The sequence below is a fragment of the Poecilia reticulata genome, chromosome 16, assembly GCF_904066995.2.
Source record: "Poecilia reticulata chromosome 16, P_reticulata-male-v2, whole genome shotgun sequence".
Classification (NCBI taxonomy): Eukaryota; Metazoa; Chordata; class Actinopteri; order Cyprinodontiformes; family Poeciliidae; genus Poecilia; species Poecilia reticulata.
Window position 1 is genome coordinate 10131790 of NC_088845.1, and position 24765 is coordinate 10156554.

The window sequence follows — 24765 nt, forward strand, 5'->3', positions numbered from 1 at the left end:
AAAAGTGTTCTGTCTTTTTATAATATTTTACTGTAGTCGTCAAATAATCCGTTTTATCTTATTTATTTAGTTTATCTAATGAAGGTTTTCCTTTTGTACAAACGAGGACCTGCTGCGTTTTACATGAGATACATGAAGGCAGCACTGAGTTCAGTGCAGCTGTATGCTTGGAGCCCTTAAAACGAAAGTTAACTTTACCGACCCGGTGGTACTTTACCTGTTTTTCCATTCGCTTCGATACCAAAGCGGTAGACTAAATATACAAGCTTTGCATTCAGTCAGCTTTACAGCCGATATCATCATGGCGCATTATAGAGTAAGTGTTTTTAATGTCGCTTTATATTTCTCCAGGTAAAGAAGAAATGTTAGAAATCCTGCACGCTAGCTGCGCTGTTAGCACGCCAGGAGGCTTCAAAGTAAAATAATGTCTTTTAAATTACTACGTTCTCTTCCCACAGGCCTCTGACTCCAAGAGAGAACATTTCAGAAGATATTTGGAAAAAACTGGAGTTGTTGACAGCCTCACCAGTGGTGGGTGGCTTATTTTTTTATGTGCACTACAAAGACTGTAACTTCTGGGTTTTTATTATGGAGTTGCAAGCCAAGATGGGCTATGCTCACGCTTCTTCATCGCTACGCTCTTTTGTTTTGTAATTTATGCAGGACTCTTGGTCATGTTTACTGTTTAGATTTGACAGCGACAGCTTTAACAACAGTTTTAGTACACTTTATTTTTTGCAAACTTTTCCAGTTTTGCAATGAGAAGATGACGTTCTAAACCTTACATAATTCACTGCGTAGTGGAGCACAGCGCTCAGTAGGCTATGCTGAGACCGTCTAATTAAATTATTGGACTCAGGTGTGTTTGAGTAGAGACGCATTCAAACCAGAGGAGCAGATGTGTCGTCACCAAGACTTGGGGGGGGGGGGGGAGGGACAATTCATAGTTTAAATAACGAAACTGTAGCAAGAATTGGGCTACGAGCCGATGTGAAATTCTCACTGTATAAGTAAAAATTCCAGTTTTACAGTGTACGCAAAAAAAAAAAAAAGAAATTATTTATATATATATATATATATATATATATATATATATATATATATATATATATATATAAATAAGAATGCAAATTATAACGTAATATAGCTTCAACTTAAATAAGAGAAAATCTACAGTTTTTAAAGTATGCAAAATTAAATGTAAAGTTAAAATTTCATAGCATTTATTAAAACTTCCTGAATTTACGATCAGTTTTCAAGCATCTATTGCTTAGATGATACACATTTGCCTACCCTTAATAGAATAACACAGTTATAACTGACTGCTTTTATATTAGCCTTTTTCCTTTATAAAATGAAGAAGTGTTTTGGTAGGTGAGGTAAACATGTCTTCCAAGAAACAAGAGTTGTATATTGTAACCTTCTTCTGGTCCTTTTTAGTGTTTGTGTCTCTGTATGAGCAACAAGAGAAGCCTCCCAATGCTCTGGAGTATCCTTCTTTATGCACCTCTCATTTCGCCACCATGATTTATCTTTTGGTGTGGTAACGATTTCAAATTTTTTGTCGAGAACTCGCTTCCTGTAGATTCTTTAACCAACTCCTTCCAGATATGTGAAGGAGCATCTTGGTGCTGTTCCCCTGACTTCAGCAGACACGGAGGCTCTGCAGCAGGAAGTGAACGACCTGAGACAGAGATGTGCATGTCTGGAGGAGGAAAACAAAGATCTCAAAGCAAGGGTATGTTTGCTTGTTTTTTGTGTGTGTGTGTTTGGGGGTTTTTTTCTAATAACATTCTATATAATTGGTCTGAATAGTTATGAAAATGTACCAGCACAGTCCACAAGAGAGAGCACTGTATTCTTACATTTTACTCCAATGAGTACAGTTCATCCATCATGTTTTTTTTTATGTGCAAATGACATTTGCTGGTTTCCATCAGTAGTTTATTTTTTCATAGCTTTTAAAAAATATCTTTTGACTTTATCAGTGAATAAAAAATGGATTTCAGAACCAACATTGGTGTAATCAAAAATAATAAACTCCCTTATAAAATCTCCTCCCATAATTGGCCCAGTTTTAATCAGGATGGAGTGTCAGGATTGTTTGCATGTTTTTTGTGCTGCTCTGATGCCTGTCTCTTTAAATGGGATGTTTTCTCTTATTCTAATGATTCTCATTATGAAAAAGGATTACAGTAATTGTTCAAATGAAATAAAAGCTAACACCAGTGTTTTTTTGGGATTTCTTCCTAGCTGCAGCAATATGAACCAGCTTCAGAAGATGGAGGCGCTGCTAACTAGATTTCAACAACAAACCCGTCTTTGTTTTGATAAAACATATTATTTGTTTATGCTGCTGTCAGTTTGAATTTAAAGATAGGACGACACTGTAAAAGGTGAAAGCCGAATGTTTTATGTGGCTGTGATGTTTATCTGTAAATCGCAACTTTATTCTTTTCTTATATTCTAACTTATTCTGTATATGTTTGTATATATTTTTCCTGAGTGTTCAGTCTTTTGTAAAGTACGTTCAAAGTGTGGCACCTTGAGTGCAATTTATTTTGCTCCTCGAAATGGGAACACACGTAACATTGTTTAATGTTTTGGATTTAGGCAGCCAGTGATCAGAAACTGGCATGAAGGGGAAAAATAAACCTTCAATTATTCTAGCTCTGCTGGCGATTTGCATTTCTGTAGAATACTCCAACCATATTTTGACCCTGATCTTCTATCATTGATCATACAAAATGCATTCAGAAACAATAATGCATTAAACTACAGAAGTGAAAACGGTCAGGGTCCAAGTATGTCTTGCTCTATACGAGGTTAATTTTTTTCCAGAAGAAAAGTTTGTTGCTATCGAGGACAGCTATGTTCTGCTATTTGCTTACCAATATGCTCAGAAGTCTTATTTTTTTAAACCCTCACTGCACAGCTTTTAGTGTCCAATACCAGCTTTCTCTTTCTCTGAGGGTTGAGCCCCTAATTCAGATTTCCACAGGGATGTACAAAGAGGTTGTACAAAAACTGACTTATGTTGAACTTTTCATTTGAAAAAAATAACTGACATTTACCATAAAACAAAACAAATACTTCAGACTTCTTGATAGAAGTACAGCTGCATCTCAATGTATTTTTAAAAATCTGATTTGAACTTTTAATTCAAAAAGTGAAGCTCCTCTAGATAAGTGATTATTTTCAAAGGCTTATTTGCTGATTTTACTGATAATTTAAGAAAAATAAAAAGCTTCATTTCTTGAGCCATAAAAAAGGAAAAGGTTTTAAAAATCCCTGATGTCTTAATCTGTGAACAAGCTCTAATGCGCTCCAGCATTTCCAGAAAGACACAAAAACAGGTGTGAAAGGACAGCTGTGAACAAGCAAGAAAACCTCACAGCTCACTGATGTATATAGGTCATGACCTTTAACTTTACAGGTTTAGACATATTGTGAATAAACTGGAGCTATAAGAGTTTTTCATTCACTAGTCTTAACTGTTTCGAGTTTAAAGATAATCTTCATCTTTTTTTTCATGCATGCGTTATAGCAATCCTATTCAGATTGGATGGTAAATGTTAACAGATCAGTGCAGTCCAGTGTTTTGTTAAAACAGGCAAATCAAATTTCTAGATGAACTAAATGTTCTAAATTGTTCTGTGTTTAGAACATTTGTTTCTCTGTTCAGCTTAAGAAGGAAAATCTACAGAAACTGCCTCATGCCTATGTTATGCATTATTTGTTTTTGAGTAAATACACAAAGCAATTTTCAAATAATTTCAATTTCAAACATAACACGTTAAGTATTTACGTACTAAAGAAAAATCCAAAACCAGTAGTTGGAGGGAATCAGAGGGTTGGACTGCCGGTGCACGTTTGCCAAACTGGATCCTATGTATGTAGTCTTGTGTTCTCAGGAACTCTTAGCCTGGATTCTTTGCTGCACTCTTCCTTGAGAATGAACTCAGAAACTGATGAACAGGACTTGCGTCTGGCCCGGTATTTGTGTTTATGTGACACCTTCCTGGAGCTGCATCAGCTGCGCTATCGGTGGCAGCTGTATAGATAAAAATGTCTTTTACATGTCGGAGAATAACGGCTACTTACAGTAGGAAAATGTACCATATCACAAGGCTCAGATAATCTTATACTGGCTTCTTGAGTTGCATGATGTCTTGTGTCTGTATGGACATTAAAGCATTTCTCTAATATCTATATTACAGAAAGGCAATTCTGAAAAGGATGCAATCCTGCATTAGGTGTCACTGATGGAAGTGACCAGTGAGTGTATTTTGAATCATGTCAAAATACACTTAAATCTTTAAATTTATATTAGCAAAGTACAGGGTGTTAGTCTGGCCCCAGGATGTTTTATTGATGTCAGCACAGAATTGGTCGATAAGTAATTTATGCACATCTCGTTTCCAGAAGCATTTACAGAATTACATAAAAATTACAAACATGGTCTCTATTTTTTAACCCTTCTCTTTTTCCAGAGATGTGATAAATGCATTTTTTCAGTATAATTGAGCTTAGTTTAGAAACTGCAAACTTTATTTATACAGATAGTTATTAAAAATGACTACAACATGAAAATACAAGTATCTTGACACATTGATGATAATCTATAATCAGACAAAACAATCTAGTAAAGAAACTTTAAAATGCTTTATTTCAGAAAGCCAGGTTGTAAAACACTATTAAACTAACTTTATTTGAACACCATGACATGAAAATTCAAAAGCAAACAAAAGTCATATTTGGACTTCAGTTTGAAAGTCTCCATGGCCTCTTAGATTAGTGGTATGTCTTCTAAAACATCATGTTTCTACATTACCAAACCTAAAAAATACCCCATCCCATTTTTAAAGCTAGTATTTAGTTATCACCCTTACAGAAAATATTAGAAAAAAACAAAAGAAATTACAGTTAACTTTTAAATGTGTTTACAAAGTTCACATGAGGTAACTGTATTAGGACGCAGTGATGTGTGTCCACCATCTGTTTTACATCTTACTGGATATTTCATTGTTCCTTTAACAGGATACAGCACAATAAATGAGGCATAAAATGAGACCTGTTGATAAAAGCTCTGTAGTACTTTAGTGTTAAGTTTTGAAAATGTGATTTTGTGAAGAATAACTCATATTCACAGGAGTTTTGTTAATACTGGATGAGAAATGTTGATGCAAACAAAACAAACAATTGTTTCCATCAAATCCGTACATGGAAATTAAGAACATCTTATCTGGAAAAAAACATGATTTGATTAAATATTCAAAACACCTCTTTTTTGTCAATAGTGTTTGCAGTTCTATGAGACACCACTAAATTGCCCTATTATACACCAGGTCAAAATACAAGCTTTAAAACTGGAAAATCCACATCAAGATCAAGGTAAACAATTTGTTGATATTCTCAAAGATTTTTAAGACAAGTCAAAACAAGCCTCCTGAGCAAAACATTAGGTGAAATTTTCTCCAGTTCTACGATGCAGGAGAGATGAAGATGTTGAAGAACACAGCAAAGATAATGAAGACAGCATATCCCAATATGCAAATCCAGAAAAGTGGGTTTTTACACAGCTTCGTATTGAAATTGATGAAGAAGACGTATCCGATAGTCAGCCCAGCAACTATTCCTCCCAAATGAGCCACAAATGATACCTGAAAAAAATATGATAAAAATCAGGTTTCAGTTCAGGCCTCTAGGCTAAAGCTGCCACTAAACATTTAGTGACTCCACTAAATGTTGAGTTAAAAATCACAGGAAGTTTAACAGACAGTCAATAAACTAAATGGATGAGGGGGTAAGGCAGTGGTCCCCAAACTACGGCCCACATTTGGTCCAGCCCCCTGAACAATACCAGAGAGCATTCAGATTTTTTTTCATATACCGTGTTTTCCGGACTATAAGCAGCTTATATGTGGATTTTTCTTCCATCACCAGGGGTCTCTTTAGCAGGAAGTGAATCATTGGAAGTCAAAATTGGAAATAAAAAAAAAAGCGCCCATTAAAACGGAATTAGGCTTTAATAGGGAATTGAAATGTGAGAATGTTGTTGAAAAAAAAATATTTTTCGTTTTTTTTTTAAATAATACTGGGATCATTATGGCAGTAGTGCAACAATAATGGATGCAAGCTGCCGTTGAAATCTAAAGAAGAAGAAGGAAAGCGCACATTTTCATTTAGCACATGCTAGTAGCAACACGAAGGATCAGCACTTTTACAGTTGCAGTTACCGTTCGGAAACTACCGTAATCAGTTCTGTTAAATCTTGGCAACTTTTTCTTTTTCAACGTAATAAATGTGATATTCAATTGACCTGTTATGACTCAAATGTTGGGTGTCCGCCCCCCTCTGCTGCTACTGCTGCATCGTTGTGGAAAACCTGGAGAGGCAGAGATATCTGCGACTTATTTGTGTATGTTTACTAGTTTAAAAAAATTAATAAATAAAAATTTGGGGTTGTGGCTTATAGTCCAGTGCGGCTCATAGTTCGGAAAATACGGACTATAATCCTTCCTGGATTTTTTTTCTGTGAAGAACCCAGAGAGGATTATTTGGTTATTATTTATTTCATTAATAGTGTTATTATTCATTTTATGGCTTTTGTTCTGTGAAAAACCCAGAGAGAGTTATTTGATTGTGCTTTCTGGAAAACAATACATTTTTACATTTAGGCACTCCTGCAATCGTCACACCTTTTCTGTTACAAACTGACTCTGGCCCCCCACCAGAGAAGGGAAAAAGTTTGGGGACCCCTGGGGTTAGGAGTCAAGTTTTCAGTAAACACCATTTGTGTTTTTGTAGCCATGAAGCCAAGAATCAATTTGGTTATTACACAACCAAGTTGAAACCATAATTCATGCAGATGTATGCAGAAATGCATGCATACATGTATGCATACAACTGCATGAAGGACAGCTCGTCACAAAAATACTCAGTGTGGGTATTTTTGATCCTCTGTTTCCGAGGAAACTCAGAAATATCTGGTTTGTTATTCATTGCACTGTAGATTTCCTACCTGTACACCTCCCTCTAAATTGGCAAATCGTCTGTACAAGGCATAGCTGAAATCTGCAACAACTGAACACAAAGCGGCGTTAAATCATTGCTACAAATGATTGTGCACTACCAGACATTTAAAAAGAACACTGACAATAAAATGGAGGGGAACCTACCAATTGAAACGATGGCGAGGATTCGAGCCACTCCAAAAATAAGCTTCATCTGTTTGAAATTCTGTGAAAAGGAAGAAAGGAAATCAGATGAAGGTATTTCCTCTAAAAGTTCATTTGTTTATCTTTAGTACAATGTGCACCGTGTCACAAAAGTATTGAAATTACTGTAACTTTTTCACGTTTCATCACAAAAGCATGGCATTCAGTCCCCAAGAGTGAGTGGTTGATAAAAACCACCTTTCACCGGCATTCAGAAATATCTCCCTCAGCTGACTTTTGTGCCGAAAGAAGATTCAAATGTAATTCCCCCTGCCTTAAGCAATTTCCACATGGAAGAATGTGAACAAATCCTCCCGTCAGGCTGTTTCTCAACTTACCACCACTGCATTTATGAAATAACCTCCGTACAGGGCATAAACGCCCCCAGAAGCTCCAACCAAAACAGTGAGAGGATCAAAGATGGAGCTGGCCAAAGACCCTGGGGGGGAACACACAGATAAAATCAACAGGACGTACAGTTTTAACTCAAACTTGAAAAACAGGCTTCAAACATTTTTAAACAGCACAAAATGGTTTTATTTCCTGTTTCAGAAGAAGAGAAGCTCAAGATAAATTAGAGAAAGGCGACGCTCACCTGCGAGGACACCAGCCAGGTAAACAAATCCTACTTCATGCCCTTTGTGGACCATTTCCAGTGGGATCCCAAGCAAGAGCTGCATCACTAAGTTGCAGAAGATGTGCCCCACACTGAAAAAACAAAGGCTGCAGGTTAACAAACACTGAACCAATATGCAGATACAAAAATGTGACTTCATCCCACACAGGATAGTTTTTTTGTGGTTTTAATTGTTTTGCAACAGCAGAGTGTCTATAGTGGACAAGCTCTTTGTCTAACTAAACGGTAAACGCTTACTGTCAATTTCCTGCATTGGAAAAACAGCTGCTGGGTGTGGCTGGGCAACAGATCAACAACAACTGATCATTTTATACATTTTCACTGAACTGCAATAATCTAATCAGAAAATAAATCAATAACTATTGATATTGAATCACTTGTAAGTTTTTCATCCAGTCCTAGTGCTAAGCAAAGCAGCTAGCCCAAAAGACAGCATCCGATGAACTATTAGCTAATGCATTTTCCTGCTTGGTAAATATGCTTGGTTTTCCTGTGTGGCTTGTACTCACGAGATATTATGGTGTTATATATATATATATATATATATATATATATATATTTGTTTCACTAATATTCCTCCTTTATAGTGTAAATGATGTCTAAAGTCCAAAAGCCGTTGCACAGATATAACACTGATATAATCCTAAGGAGATGAAAACTGAGGGTGGTTTTGCACTTCCTCACCGTTTAGTGAAACTGTCACTTCATCTTTGAAGTATTTTAAAATGTCTGACTATCCTCACCCAGCGTGGACGAACATGTAGGAAAAGAACCGCCATGCTTCCTGTCTTTTGGCAGGATCGTAGGTGAGAGGACTTTTCCAGAGGCTTTGATCCAGGGTCACCCACTGCTTATGAGGCTTCCACACGGCATAGTAGATAAACACTGCCAGCTATGGAAGAACAAGCAGTGGACACGCAATAATATTTTTAAAACTTTACAAAATTAATACATCAGGAGCAAAACTGAATGCAAAACAGCTGTGATGACATGACAGCAGGAGGGAAACAGACTCACTGAGGTTTGTTTAACTAAAATGTGGGGGCCTTTCAAGATTACTCCCAACAGTGTTCTCACAGATGTCCTGGAACTGTTTACAAAACGCTGCACACTGAGAGACTAGCACTCCAACATATTGCAAATCCAGCAATTATCAACGTTTTAAACGGTGAAAAGACGTAGATAAAAAGGAGTGAGCTCTTTATATTTTTAGACAATACTAATTTTATGTAAGAATATCGATATAAGATTTTCTTTTGTATTTATTCTTACTCAGGCAGACCTCTGTGTCACCTCCTATTTATCCTTGTAAATAAAAGTGGAACTATACATGAATTCAACAGCAAATCTTCCAGAATTTGCTGTTATGTATTACATACATAATCAGATGTGGATAGAAATGAGTTACATTTACTTCAATAACCTTTTGGTGAAAATGTACTTCTAGGAGTAGTTTTATACCCTACTTTGATTTGTGTATAAATTCGGGTTACCCTTTCTATAGTTACTTCAGTAAATTAAAGTTACACTTATTTTACTTCAATACAATTTGCAGCTACCCTACCCAACTCTGTGTGTGATATTTATAGCAAAGGCCTGACTTTTCTAGCATTTATTAGCGTGAGATCATGCTACTGCAGTAAACTTCATGAGTTAGGACGTCAGAAGGAAGCAGCACAGATGTTAACATTTAAAGCCGCCGGAGAACTTTCCAGTTTGGGGATTTTTATCCCAGCCTACCTCTGCAATACTGATGCCAATGATGAAGATCGGAGGTGGGCAGCAGTTGGCGCGTTGCATGTACCGGTCCCGAAACTCTGGTGGGATGATCATATTCTGGAACTTCCTAAAGCATCCCGTCTCTTTCCCTTGATCTAGCTCCGGCTCATTGTTGTCCTCTTGCTCCGCCTCTTCGTAGTCAATGTCACCCATCTTTGTTGCCACAGTCGTTCACTGCAAAGCTCTGAAATGCATGAGGAAAAAAAATTACCTTTACGTGACATTTAAACAGGAGGTGGAAGAGCATAAGTTACTTATCTAAACAACAGGAATAAGCCATACAGAAATCAACTAAATGTTTCCTTTTCATGTGTTGATTCAGGATATCTCACTTTTTGTATCAGTTTTGAGTCCATTATTCACAACAAGTAATAATAATTTTACATTACAATTTCATCTTATTACTATTTGGATTGCCTCGGTCATAACACATTTCTTATTACTAGTTATATAAAAGGCTACTTTACATGTTGAGGCCACGTTGCTGTTTGCGTTTCACTGAACTGATCAATCAGTGAAATTATTAATAATGTTGCCACTAATCAGATTGGAATAGGTCAATTTTGTATCTGAAAATATATAAACATATATTTTAATATATGTTTATTAAAATCAAGATACATTGGATTTATTCACAAAATTGCTTTTTCCAGAACCAGGTTCTAGTCTGGATCAGGAACAAGAAAATGTCTGTGCTTAACAAGCTTATCTAAACACAAATGACATTATAGTAAAAGGGAACTAATCTTAAAAATTTCAAAAGTGAAAAAAAAAAATCTATAGTTAATTAAACTTCTAATGAGAGAAAACCTGGAATTATTTTATGAACTCAAAATGTAAACAAGGCTCCAGATAAGTGAAATAACTATTGTATTACTGCTTTAAGAGATTAATTGTAACTTTTTTACAAGATATTTAATAACTAAAAAGAGGTTCAGTGTAAATAATTATAACACTTGAGTAAACCATGTAAAACGATTTGCATCCTTCTAACAAGGATATTATTTACTGTAAAACTGAAACTCCCGGCTTTGCTCCTGTTCCCTACAGTAGCTTTGCCCATGCTGAGGCATTTCCTGTTTGTTAAGCTTCTCCTCTGCTGATGATGCTAATATTGACGCCAAGTTGGATGGCCGTTTAAAAAGAAATATACAGAACTCGCTTTTGTTTTAGGCTCTTCCTGGTAGAAAACAAAGCGAGACCAACTCACCTGAACTTTCAGCAGGACCTCGTCTGTTGGCTCCAATTAGAAAACAGTGAGAGGTTCCCACGATAATTCAAATGTAAAATTTGAGCTCGAGACAAAAACAAAGCAAGTGACTACCACAACCCCTCAGTGGTTTCAGACGACCTACGGAACCGCGTTCTTTTTCGACCTGGCCCCAAGTGAAAAGGGGCACCAAAAAATCGGTCGGAGATAATTATAGTCTTTGCTTTCTTTTCTCCCTCCAAGACGCTTCCTTCCTCCGAACAAACAAATCACGAGTGTCGGCCGTTCCTGGTTCCTTTCCGACACTTGAACGCAGCTTGCAGGACATCTAGTGACTGTGCTACCCCAGTCGTGCTGTCTACAACCGTTTACCTGTTTCCCGTTGCCACACCTGTGGTCAGTGACGTCACGGACCACATAGGGCGGCAAAAACAAAAGCGTACAAATATATTTGTCATGTACGGGCATTGGTCATCTCTCGTCCAAAAGAAAGGCGTACTTTTTAATTGTTTACGCAACAATTAAGAAATTATAATGCGGTGAATTAAAACCACAAATGTGTTAATGATGCAGCAACTACTCAAGCGTACCACATGGTGGCAGTAAAACTCTTAATTAGGAATGACGGACGTTTAAATGTTTTTAACCCTTTTTCTAACAAGGCTAACAAATTACAATTTTTGCTAATTTTGTCTTGGCAGCAAAATTTTGAGGAAATGCTTCGAGTATACGCGCTTCGATCCCTTTTCCCAGGAGTAGTTGAACTTAACTTTTCAACATTTGGTTAATGATTTTTACGCTTAAGAGATGTGCGGAAGTTTGATCTTTGATGACTAATCTTTATTGTACAACTTCTAAAACCCAATAACTTATATTGCTATTTTGCCCTCTGCTTTAAAATATTAATGGCTTTTACAATATTAAGTTTTTTATATTTTCCTTTTCATATTTTAAAGGCACAATATATATTGGACAAAATGTGTGTATGATAAATTAATGGTGTAAACAAATAAAAGCAGAAATGATAAAAATAAAAGCCAAATATAGATTGTGTCTTGCAAAAGTCAAAATTTTGACTGTATTTTATTGTGATTTCAATCATATATATAAAGGTTTACTCCAATTCCTCTGATTCCAGTATAAATGCAGCTGTTCCATGAAGATCCCAGAGGTTTGTCAGGGGGGAAAAAAGTAAACAATCACATTATGAAGACCAAAAAATGTACAAGACAAGGAAAATTCTGTGAAAAATATCAAGAAAGAGCTAAGTTATAAAACAATATTCAGATTCTCATTGGGCACTCTACAAAAAATAATCAAACATAGACATAAACATCCACCTAAACTGTAAGGTTTTGCAAAGACAGCATTACAGAAGGAGCCAAAGTTTTGTGCTGAGCAAAACTAATAACCTGAATATACCATTCACACTCCAATCCACGGTCCTTGCAGCATCCTGCTGTGGGAAACTGATCATAGTTAACAGGGAAGATGCATGGAGCTAAAGGGAGAACATTTGTGAATATATATTATAGACTAAAATACTTGAGGTTCAGTTTACAGTAAGGCAACAACTTTAAACATAAAGCTGGAGCAACGATGCAGCAGCAAAACATGGTTCAGAATATTGACCAATAATGGCAGGACACCAATGCATACTTCACTTTTTAGGTTTCTGGTAAAGAAAAAAAAGGAATGAAAACTTGCATTTCCAAATCATCTATGGGTTTGTGTTAGTATCGGATAATATGTGCCATTTGTTTTTTGTAACGAACAAGTTGAGGGGCATGAAGAGTTAATTTTGTGGATCTGTTAACTCTTTGAAAAAGGCAAGTTGGAGGTTAGATTTCTGAAGGCTAACAGTAATTAAATAATATTTTCAACAGAACCAATGTAAATAATTACAGTCCTAAAATAATGCAAAAGGAAATGTTTATTTTGACAAAACAGAAGGCCGAGTTCCTGGTATTCTTCAAAACTAGAATGTCATCAGCATCAGTCACCAGTGACTTGTTTACTTTCCTGGCTGATTTGCAAGAAACCTTTGGTCACATGGTTGAGTCAGTGGTCACTGCCGTTTTGAACCCCATAAAATTCATACAATTACCACATTTGGACCCTAGGAATATTTATTAAAACAATGTGTTCCATCTCTGCAATTTGTAGTAATAGAAAAAAAAACAAACTTGTAAAAATCCACTAATTCATAAAGCTCCATTTTCTTAGGAGAGATTTCTATCAGATACATTTTAGAGTCCCATCTAATGGTCGTTGCTGAGCCAGACTCGCATGAAATTAATTTCTACAAGTAGCTGCCATGATTGCAAAGCATTTTCTCCGACCAGCCAAGAGTTTTACCTCTGGTAAAACAGCTGAAATGGGACTTTCTTGTGGCTTTTCAATGCTTTAATTTGTCCATTTTGCTTCTTTACTGAAACAAACCATATGCCTTCAAACCCTTAGATCATAAAACTATTGTTTTAGCCCTGCATTCATCTGCAACTGAGTATTTTAGAGCAAACAAAATCAGGTAATGGTATAACAACTTGAAAAAGAAAAAAACTGTACAATTTACCAAAATGAACAATCCAGTACAACAATTTTTTAATCACAGAACTTTTATTGTTTTTCTTTAAAAGGGAGAAAAATCCACATTCTCAGGAAGAGTAGTGAGGAAGGAGGTGAGGCGGGTAGAGCAGGGGAGAAAAGTGGAACATGGTGAGAAGCAGGAGCCATTAAATATAGCTGCTGGGAGGTTATACAGCATAATCACACAAGCCAATAAGCTTTTCTACAGCGCCAGCTAAAAAAATTTTTTTATTAACATCTGCTTTTTTTTCCCCCAGGATGTCTGGTAAAAGATGTTAATAGCAAAAAGCAGAAAAAAAAGGAAAGGGAGAAGAAAAAAAAAAAAAAAAAAAAAAGCAGGCTTCATACATAGTTCTAATTATTTGGCCAGCAGCAATAGTTTTAAAGTAAGAAACTAATTTTTGGATTAAAAACTGGATAAACCATGGCACCCAAACTGAGCGTGGAGAGGGAAAGGGGAGGGAAAGGTTAGGGAAATAAAATTTAAAATCAACAGGAAGGAGGCAGAAGAAGAGCAGCCATCATGTGAGAGGAAGCCAGGATCACATCGATGTGAGCTCAGGAGACATCTGAAACGGATAAAAATAAGATCACATGAGCTCACCAGCTTCAGGAAGAACCACGCAACACACAAACTGCTACTTACAACTTGCAGGCCGGGCTCCATATCTTCGCATGATCTGGTCTTGCGTGAATTTCACAAAAGATTCATATTGTTCTGAAATTACAGATGATAGATGTTTTAAGAGACGTAAAACTCATTTGCAAGTATTTTGTAACCAGTATCTTTCCCTTAATCTCTCTTCTCTTTTTTTTTTTTTTACACCCAAACACCTAACTGCTATTTTCTGCCATTATGCAGTTTGCGTGACCCGTTTATTCAGATTATAAATGCTGTTTTTTGTCTGGTATAAAGTCCTTTCATAGACATCAATGAAATTTAAACACAACAGCTGTAAGAAATGATAATTTTGTCACGTTACTGCCACAAATTGCAAGATATTTTATATTATATATCAACCTCAAGTAAAACAAGATAATTGTATGTGTTGATTTTCCACAGATAGAAATAAGAAAACTGTGGAAAAATCCATCAATCTTCCTAAAAAAAAACAAAAAAGAAAAAAAAGATTGAAACCATTTCATTGTGGGTCAGGCTGGATGTTACTGTATTATCCTCCCATCTGAGCTGTAAATGTCTCATCTTGGTCCTGCAAGTTTGCGGCAGGGCCAAAAATCTTCCCCATTTTCAGGTGATTGACTGAACCTTTGAAACCGTCATGCTGAATTTAGAAGCTTAAATTACAAATGGATTACTAACAAATGCAAACCACACTTCAGATTTTTTTCCATACTTTGGAATGAAACTAAAACTAACTTCAGAAAGCGCTGACATTTATCTTCACCTGCGAGTTTTGTGTTAAGGATCTGTTCGTACTCCTCCCTGATCTTCTCCTCGTGGTCTTTGAGCAGGCGCTCACACAGGTAGCTGACCTGCCTCAGTGTGAACGAGGGCTGGTCCTTTCTTGAGGCACCTGAGAAAAACAAGAGATATCAGTTATAAAAAAATGAAAATAAAAAAAAAAAAGAAGAAAGAGAGTTTATAGCTTTTCTTTCTGTTCAACACAAAACATGCAGCCCTGATGCTGGCACTGTCTCAGCACCTCCAGCGTCTCGGTCACTCTGAAACTGGAGCCAGCGTTAGCATTTTTGATTCATCACTTTATGGTCTTTGAGGTCTGCTGTGAGCCAGGTAGAATGAAATGTGAGTAAATCACAGTCAGCTCAGAGCCAGAATGAGGCTGGGGTAAAAACAGCTCTGTCATGGTGAAATACAAGTCCGCTCTGCACATGGGCCTGGACACCAGAGGATTACATTACATCACACACACAATAACTGACTTTTATGTTCTTAACCGTTTGATTTTCAGGGAATTTGGAACAAAAAAGACATTTCTTCCTCCCATGCTGCTAAAATAAAGTATTTACAACATTTTGTCGCTGGTGGTACCTTTTCTCTGAGCCTGTAACTCAACATAACCACCACCTCCAAGGTCAAGCTGGCAAATGCCTCAAAATGTAGAAGATGCGTTTTTAAAGTACCAAAGGCTGTTTAGGACCAAAATATCCAATCAGCATGAACGCCTCATCACCTTTTATAAAGATCTTGGTTATAAGCAGAAACATTCTTGAAGACTCAGTGTCTGTATAATCATTGCTTTATTTCACAAGCAGATTTTATTCCTCTTCATATCCGAGACAGGCCTGCAAGTAATTTGTCACATTCATTTCGTACACACTTATATTATCCACCTTTCTTACTGACCAAGTTATCATAATGAGCGTTCTCTTGTCCACATGTTGTTCCATGAAATGTTTCAATTAGGAGCTGCTGCATCATGTTTGCAACAATGCTACCAAATACTCACCATAAAGTTCTTCATCACCACATAGAGTTACAGCTATACTCCTCTCCTCCTCCACAATTTTTTTTTTTTTTACTAATACAATTCCTTCACTACTAAAAAAAAAAGTTGCACTTTCGGTATTATACAACTTGTAATTTAAAAAGTGTTTTGTGCACGTGTCCTACCAGGTGGGGAGCTGGGAGCGGTGAGGGAGGTACTGGGGCTGGGAGCGTCACTGGAGCTGCAGGCCTCGGTCTGGTTGAAGGCCCCCTCCAGCTGCCGTCGCCTCTGGATCCGGCTGTACTCCTGGCGAAGGTTCTGGAAGATTTGCTCTGGAGAAAGTCGACAGGAACAAAGTCAAAAAATAAAAATAAATTTAAAAAATGGCCAAAACAAAAATGAATAACTATGACACCTAAAGCAATATGAACTTTGACAGCAAAGAAAATGCTTCCTTGGGAAGAAATTTTTTGAGCATCAACTAGAAACATCCTAAACAGTCAGAGGTGAGAAATGGGATTTAAGGGGCCCAATTTTGATTAAAGGGAAAAAAAAAAACATCTTTGAGGTTTTTAAGTGCCAGAAAGCTTTAGATCATTAGCTTGGTCTTTGGTGCCAGTTCTTTTAGCTCAACTAAAAGCATGTTTATACAATGCTGGAGGTCTTCCAGTGTAAACAAAACTATTACAGGAAAGCTCAATCAGTCGACCTACTTCAGACGAACTACAACAGTAACCACTTCCTGCGTTCTCTCAAAAGAAACAAAACATTCACTGACAGGAAACGGCGTTCTAGATTAAATACCGGCAGCTTGACAGATAGAACAGCTGTAACCAACACAAACAGCTGGCGTAAAACACTATGATCTTGTGACCGTCATTTTCACTTCTGTTTTCTTAAAGATGTTAAAGTTTTTTTAAAGATGTCATTTCACGAAGGCTAAGCTGCCTCACAATTCCCTTTTTAGTTGGGTAGAAATGTAAAAACGTTGGTCTTCTTTGAAATATTTACATACAATTGATTCAAAGCTGTGAAGTGGATCGTATCAATTTAAAAACCCCAATGTGTAACTTTATTTAAAAAGTGACTACAGAAAGTGGAGAGAAAAAAAAGAATGCCACATTATCCATCCATCTGTGACAGAAAAGCCATTAACCTAAGTTTAAACGCTGAAGGTAAAAAACACGCAGCGACAGTCTCTGCTCAACTGCTGGAAAAACAACTAAAAAAAAAAAAAAAAAACACGGCTTCAAACTCAGTCGATAACCCAAATATAGGAGAGGAACTTTATCTTTCTTAGTGAACTTTGTGTACGTGGTGCACTTCTATCTGGGGGACCGTGCCTCATTTATCTTGGGTGGAGAGCGAGAGAGAGAGAGGGAGAGACAGTCTTCATGTTATCACTGCAACCTGCTCATAAGCTGAAAAGGAGCTCAAAGTTTTTCTCCACTGAAACCTGCAACTTGGATTTGTCAGGAATGACCATCGGTTTTTAAATGGATCTCACAGCTTTACCAATGGCTGCATGATGTCAATACACACTCCGACCAATCTGAGAACCACAAAGCGTTGGCCGTTTGCCTTATATTGTCCAGTTGAGATATCAGGCATCAGTAAGGCAATGTCAGCCAAAAGACATGTTTCATCTGTGGTGCGCTACAAATAGTTCCGCATGATTTAGTGATGGCGAAACGGTTTATAAATATTGTAATGACTAGGTCAGCTGCAATATATATGCCTAGTTTCTGCTTCCATCACTCTATGACCTTTAGCATTTTGGGCAACGTCATATGTGTCCCGTGTGAACATCTGCTGCCGTGAGACTGTCCAACAGGCTAAGTATCAGATCAGCATTAAAAATGCAAGTTGAAAACACTTGGAATACATTAGCCAACAAATGCTGCACTCCACACAATTGTTCACAGCATGAATATTGTTTATAACAAGTCTGCTCGGTTTTCTAAGTCATTAGGACATGTGTACGAATAGAGCACACCCAAAAAAGTTGCGCATTTCCTATAAAAGCATTAAAAAAAAATTTTTTTTTAAAAACCTTGCTGCAGGTTAGCAAGCGTTTACATTTAGTCACAACCATCCCCATTATATGAAAAAAAAAAAAAACTTGATGGGATTTTATGACAAGCTTTAATTGCACTCAACCTTACACACTGCATCTAGACAGCTTGAAAATAGACACTAAAATAATTACAAGCTTTGATTTCAACTAAAATCTCTCAGTACGACTCTGAATTAAGTCCACACAAACCTTCTTTAGAGATACTCCTGCCACGTCCAGAATCAGTCTTAAAATCAGCACAGCCAATTAAAGTCAAGGCCTTTCTGACAGATTGATGTATAATGGAAACAATGTTCAGTAAACTTCAGTTGTTTGACGCTAAAAACAATCAATGAAGCCTGGTGCTAAAAACAAAACCAATAAGTTGATATATTACAGGCGAATTGACCAATAAGAAAATAAAGCATAAAGAATAACCTGGAGGATTCTGAAACATAACTGCAATTTGTAGCAACACGCAGGATTGTAATTTCACTGATTACAGGTAGAATTTACTTCTTTAATTTAGTTAGAAGCAATATTTTAGAAAGAATGTAGTTCAAAACGATTGAAAATAATTTTAATTTCAATACAAGGGGACAAAAACATAACAGGAAATAATTTATGAAATGCCAGCTTCCTTTCTCATGTGCAATACAAATTTTATTTATGAAAGCCCTGTATTTAAAAAAAAAAGAACTGAGCTGTTATCAAGAACAGACAACCTAAAGAAATCAGATGCTGAATATAGAGAGAAATAAACCCAATTATTAAGACCAACACTACAGTATTCATTCATTCAATGTCAAGTTGTAAGAGCACAGCCAGTGAACAGGTCCAGTTTATCCCAGCAGTCCTGCTGCATTCATTAAAAGTAGAAGGAAATTTTGTACACAATGTAATGAAAAATGACAGACACTTTATACCGACAACTGCTGGGTTCATCTGTGAGGGAAATAAAACGCCTCTTCAACTGTGCATCATGTTGCATCCAATCCTGCCAACTTCGCTGCTCAGCAGCAGGCACCGCTTGGCAAAAACGGCAGCGACACAACCAGGTGAAGCCATCTGAGGCTCCTGGGAGTCAGAGACACACAGCAGAAAAAAGCCTCAGCTAAAGAGTTTAGCTGACCAGAGCAGAGCGTTAATGGATGGACAGTTAGCCAGAGAAAACAAAGCTGGCTCACTTTATTTTCCCTTCCATTTTTAAAAGACTTGTGCACGTTGATAGGAGGTTTCCGATGTTCCAAACACCTTCAAGTAGGGCTGGATAATATGGCTGACAAACTTACCATGATACAAGCGTTTCATATCAGTCAATATCAACAACTGTCGAAACCTGAGACTTCTAAACTTCTACTGCACAAGTTGCTCCACAGGTTGTTGCTAGACAACCAAAGAGTGAGTAAGTTGAAGCCAACCACCTTGCTCACATGGCAGTGAGAGGTGGAGCTAAATCCTCTCCTCTGCCTACATGCCCCAGAATGATGCACGGTTCTGGATCAGAGTTCAGTGAATATTCCATCAGATGTGATATCTTTTGATACTGACCAAGTGTGTATTGTAATACTGTATATTATTGATTTACTGTCCAGCTCTACTTAAAGTTGCGATATGTTCCGAGTCAGCTGTAGTTGCGCCAGATCAGTCAGGAGGAATAATACCATCAGTTTCAAAACGGCACAAACAGCTGTTTTGAAACTTCCTGTTCTTCAAAGAACAGGAATCAAGTTTATCTCTTGCTGGTGTCCAACTCTGATTACACATCCAACAGTTACCACTAGTAGCTCGTCACATATTTGATACAATATATAAGTGAATGTGTCAACATATAGATAAATCTACTCCAATTGCAAGTTTCAAGATCCTGTATTAGGCCTCCAGGTAAAGTGTCCTCTCAACAAAACTGGAAAGCTTCAGTGCGCAGAGCAGGGTGGGGGGAGGACAGCTGACCTTTACCAAATGCAAAACTTTCACTTAGCAAATCACATCAGAAAGATAGTTTTACAGCAGCACTCCCATGCCGTCTCCAGTTGTCTGGAGACATAATTTGAATTTGAAACAAATTCCAAGGCGATATAGATCTATATGTGCAAAATTGGACTAAAAGTATAAGTGATCTGAATTTTTTTGTTGTTTTTTCTGCAAACAAAAGTATAAACCGTTGGACCAGCCAATGGTAGAAGGAAATATGAACAGTGTTCGAATACGTAGACGTGTCCTGGATTATATCATCTGAAACCAAAGAGTTTAACTTTCTATAAACTAAACAGTCCTTTCTCTTCAGGTTTCTGCTTAGTGATGCTGAACATTTCACATGTTTGATATAACATGTAATGTTATATCAAACACACTGACAAAACAGAGCTAAAAAGAGAACAAGATTAATTGTGGGAAGCCCAACTGATTTCTTCACCATAACTCAAAACAAAACTGGTTCTGATAATTTCACCACTTCATAATCTTGGTTGTTTCACATTAACCTTTTTGTTGGAAAATGGTCAAGTCTACCACAGTACACTTGGTACTGACCATGCACATACCCCAGTGGGACCTTTGGTACCCATTCTGACAACAAGAGATATTTAAATCATAGTCTAAAGAAACAAAACATAGCTTAAGATTTTAAAATCTACAAGCATGTGGAAACTTCGGGGCATTTTAGCTTGATTACCAAAATGATTTATGTCCCAAAAACAGAAATCAGAACTTAAATAAATGCAAATGGAATGTAAAAATGTTCAGGAATGAGTTAAATATACATAATAATTTACCTGCATATTAAAAAAAAAACTATAATAAAATAAATAATGGTCTTAGGTTTGCAGCGACAAGATGATGATCCATAAGGACAACATTAGTAAAAGGACAAACCGCTCCAGAGCCCCTCACTGCTAAAAACCAAAATTGAACCCAGCAAATGTCAAATGAAGAATTTGGAAATATATCAAACAGAGACTTGCCCTTTACTTTATGTCATGAAAAGAGCATCAACTTTCAATTACACAAGACAAAGAAGCATCTCATTGCTATTCAATTGCAAGAGAAGAATTCCAAGGACAACCAGCAATTCTTATTGGAATTCAAAAAGCACAAGCATGAGGCCTGGCTGCTGCCAAAAATGCACTGGATTACAGTGGAGATCTCCAGCTAACTATCTGGTGTCCACTTGTGCACCATGAACCCATCCAACACCAACACAATGTAGTTGCCAGTGGGAAAAAACAGGCAATAATGAACAATGCATTCCAGCTCTGTGGAAAGAAAAACGGCTGTGGTCCATAATAGTAACCCCCCACTTAAATACAAGACAATTGTGGTTGTGGAGCCAAGGAACATTAGTCAGGCAGCACCTAATTAGCAAGCTGCAGTGATGTGCTGTAATGTCATCTATCTTTTTTGTGCTCCATCAGATAAGATTATTAGATGTTAAAGTTGATGTGTTACCATCTGATAATGTGCCATTTGTGTTCAAATCAGGTGACTAGTGACTTGCGCTGTCTCCTCAATACAGATTTTTATTGCAGTTTTGAGAATTTCTCCAAGTACGCATACCAACAATCAACAGATTTTATAAATAAGCAATAAAGATAAGCATTTATCATAGGGAAGTAACATAATAACGTACCATAAACACTAAAGCAAAAAATAAAAAATTTAAATTTCACAAAAATGAATGTCCTTATCTTTAGTAAGTAGATATTTAGATGGCCCACATGCGGTCCAGACTCCCTTAAAAATTACACTAGTTATATCTCAACTTCCCAATATAAATATAATCTTTCATATTAAAAAGAATGCAAGCCAAAGCCCTTTTGTTTACAGGAAGAGCTTTCACTGTCACTGCTTTCAATTGTGAAAATAATCATACTTTCCAAGAACCTTAACTTCTCTTCAAAGTTACAAGTTAATCAACTAAAATTTCTTAAAGTAAAAAAAAAAAATAATAATAATAATTAGATTCAATTTCAAAGCTCTTTTTTTATCATATGCCCAGAAAGTAAACATGTTTCCCTGAGACTATGAAATTCTTATTTACTGGGCACACTGGATACCAAAAGTATTTAAAAAAATACTGTTGGTATTAAACAGATAAGATAAAACAAACCATGTAAAAACACACAAAAAAACTAAAATGCACAGAACATTTATCATCTGAGGAGGTTTTCATGGCAAAAATCTTTTTGTATTGCAATAATTTGTGTTTTTGTGGACAAAACTTTTAAAAAGGTTTTACAATTCGGAATACAATTTAAAAGTTATTTTTAATTTCTAGTCACATTTTTTTGGAAGTTAAAATTAAACCTAACAAAACGTTAGGTTTACATGAACAACAAGAAAATAACTTAATTCAATAACATATTTAGGCAAGTTCAATAGAACTTGATATTTTCACCTCCTTAAGGGGCTGGTTGTGGATAAGGGTAAAACATCGTTGTGCTTTCAGTTCATTAAAGGTTTCTGGTGCTGATTTATTTAACAGCATCTGTAAAGAAGACAAAGGATTCATGTCTGGCAGTTACTTTTTTGAAATGGATAATTGCTGAAAATATACGACTTTAAATAAATAAGTAAAAACGCCTACGAGAACTTCCTAGCATACCTACAGTATTGACATGGCTGCTCATGTGATACCATTTGCCCGTTTCGTGCCTCAACAGATTAGATATTTGTGTGTTGAAGCATAGGCAGGCCCCTTTAAATAGTCTGTCAGATTGTAAAGAAAGTTTAACATTTAATTCAATTGGCTAGTCTCATAGACAAGGGTTGAGCAAACATAATAAGAGTCGTGTATATTCAACGTTCACATGACAAGAGAAGGGTTTTGAACGCAGCAATAGCCATTATTTACCTGAACATTAGCCAGGACAAGCTAACACAGGCGGGTATTAGAAGCTGGCAAAACGCCACTAACCAATAACTATGAACTCACTTTTACTTTTGTTCTTAATTTGTTGTATTTAACCATCAAAACAACCATATGCGAGCTTGACTTAGCAACGATATTCATCACCTTAGCCGAGTCCGGCTAACGTTTAGCCTCCAACCCCCATTCTGATTCTTCCACTCCACCCAAACCCCCTCCCCCCACGACACCCACCCTGAAGCACACAAAATACGTAAAATTATTTTAAAATGTATACCTGGAGTTAGCCTGTGTTCGCCTCCGATGGGCTGAGGAGACATCGAGTGGCCCGGACTATCTACCGGGGTACGGAGGTTGCATCTTTGCGGGGACGGAGTGCTCGGAGTCCCCGGTAGTGGGTTGCACCTTCTCCGCTTGGGAGACTGGGGACTGAGGAGGGCCTCAAACTCCATCGACCGCTTTAACGTCGCACCGCAAGCCATGTTTGTTAAAACAAACCAGGAGAGTAGCAGTAGATAGAAAAAAAACACCCGCCGAGAAGGGGTTTGACGCTTGCTTTTAAACGTTTCCTCGAATTTCTGATTCGGCTTTCTTTCTCTTCACAACAACGGATTTTCTGCTCTGAGTAGTAACAGCCGACACTGCCTGCTGAATTTTTAAACCGTCACAATGGCGGATCATACCACTGTACGAAAAGAGGGGTCATGGTGTTATTTTTGACATTATATTTAATGTTATTAATAATTTTTGCTCATAATTAAATTTTGAAACATGCTTTTAACAATATCTACAAACATCACCTTTAATAACACCGTACTGTTGTGCCCTTTATTTGTTTTTTTATTTTTCAACTTCCGGTCATGAATGCCCCGGTGTTGGTGATTCCTTCCAGTTGAACTTACATCCAGGGTTCATGAGACGTCTGGTGGAGGTGATGAAGTAGAAGGAAAAAAAATAATAAAACAGTAGCAAATATCTATGTATTGACTGGCAATTAAAGGATCCTAGAGGTACAAAATTGGGAGTTGTGGGCAAATATAACGGATTATACCATAGCATAATTCCCACAATTGAGTTTTGTGGGAATTGGAATGGAATGATGAGGAAACGTTAAATGTATTGTAAGAGTCGTTCTTAGATTTCAAATGATTTAATATGGAGTTATTAGAATGATGACAAACTACATACATATTAAACAAACGAGAAGAATTACAATTTTAACCAATCTGTAAACATTATAGTGTTTACAGAACATTATAACATTACAATGTTTCCAACATTCCAATTTAAAAATAAATATTAAGTAGGCTTTGATAAATAACCCAGACTGAGATGGTACAGAGGAGAGACACTGAACACATCGGTAGAAGGATGCTGTGGATGGACCTGCCAGGAAAGAGACCTAGAGGAAGACCAAAGAGAAGATTTATGGATGACGTGAAAGAGGACATGAAGGTAGTTGGTGTGAGAGAAGAAGATGCAGAAGACAGGGTTACATGGAGGCAGATGATTCGCTGTGGCGATCCCTGAAGGGAAAAAAACTGAAAGAAAAAGAAGAAGAAGGCTTTGATAAATAAGTACAGTTTTGTCACACTATATTAGTGAAAGCATGTCAATGTGTGTGATGGCTGGATGTTCTCTCAGGTCAACACACATTTACAAAACCAGCTGGGTGCTCTGTAGATGTTGGGTGGGTTTCATAGGTCACACATGGGTCCCATTTTTGACAGTAATTCTTCTTTATCAGGCAGTTAATTTCACACCGTTAAGAAATCTGCAGACAGGTTCATGTGAGGAGCATATGCTCATGTTCCTTAATGGAATTTGTACACATTAAGACAATAAATGATTCTTGATTGTTGTTTTTTTTTTCCAGCCCATTTTCCACCAGTGCACTATTATCATGATGGGTGCAGGGTCTTGACGATGTGTGCTGTCAATTCCTAAGATCTGCAACACTTACAGAAACTGGGACATGATGTTTTGGGAGCATGCAAAA

At 36.9% G+C, this 24765-nt stretch overlaps 3 protein-coding genes across 3 annotated transcripts; 1 reads left to right on the plus strand and 2 right to left on the minus strand.

The window, feature by feature from the left end:
- The first annotated feature begins 151 nt into the window (after positions 1-151).
- LOC103477787 (c-Myc-binding protein) lies at positions 152-2669 on the plus strand. Its single transcript, XM_008431087.3, has 5 exons — positions 152-316; positions 459-531; positions 1441-1489; positions 1609-1738; positions 2254-2669. The coding sequence occupies exons 1-5, from the start codon at positions 164-166 to the stop codon at positions 2299-2301; spliced, it is 453 nt and encodes a 150-aa protein (XP_008429309.1). The 5' UTR covers positions 152-163; the 3' UTR covers positions 2302-2669.
- Positions 2670-4646: 1977 nt separating this feature from the next.
- rhbdl2 (rhomboid, veinlet-like 2 (Drosophila)) lies at positions 4647-11771 on the minus strand. Its single transcript, XM_008431086.3, has 8 exons — positions 10847-11771; positions 9598-9820; positions 8601-8749; positions 7816-7928; positions 7559-7659; positions 7182-7242; positions 7025-7086; positions 4647-5663 (listed from the first exon to the last, which is right to left on the minus strand). The coding sequence occupies exons 2-8, from the start codon at positions 9787-9789 to the stop codon at positions 5484-5486; spliced, it is 858 nt and encodes a 285-aa protein (XP_008429308.1). The 5' UTR covers positions 9790-9820; positions 10847-11771; the 3' UTR covers positions 4647-5483.
- A 1675-nt stretch (positions 11772-13446) lies between these two features.
- akirin1 (akirin 1) lies at positions 13447-23437 on the minus strand. Its single transcript, XM_008431085.3, has 5 exons — positions 23044-23437; positions 16029-16175; positions 14842-14970; positions 14082-14153; positions 13447-14004 (listed from the first exon to the last, which is right to left on the minus strand). Exons 1-5 carry the CDS (start codon positions 23246-23248, stop codon positions 13994-13996), a joined length of 564 nt encoding a protein of 187 aa, XP_008429307.1. The 5' UTR covers positions 23249-23437; the 3' UTR covers positions 13447-13993.
- Positions 23438-24765: the final 1328 nt, after the last annotated feature.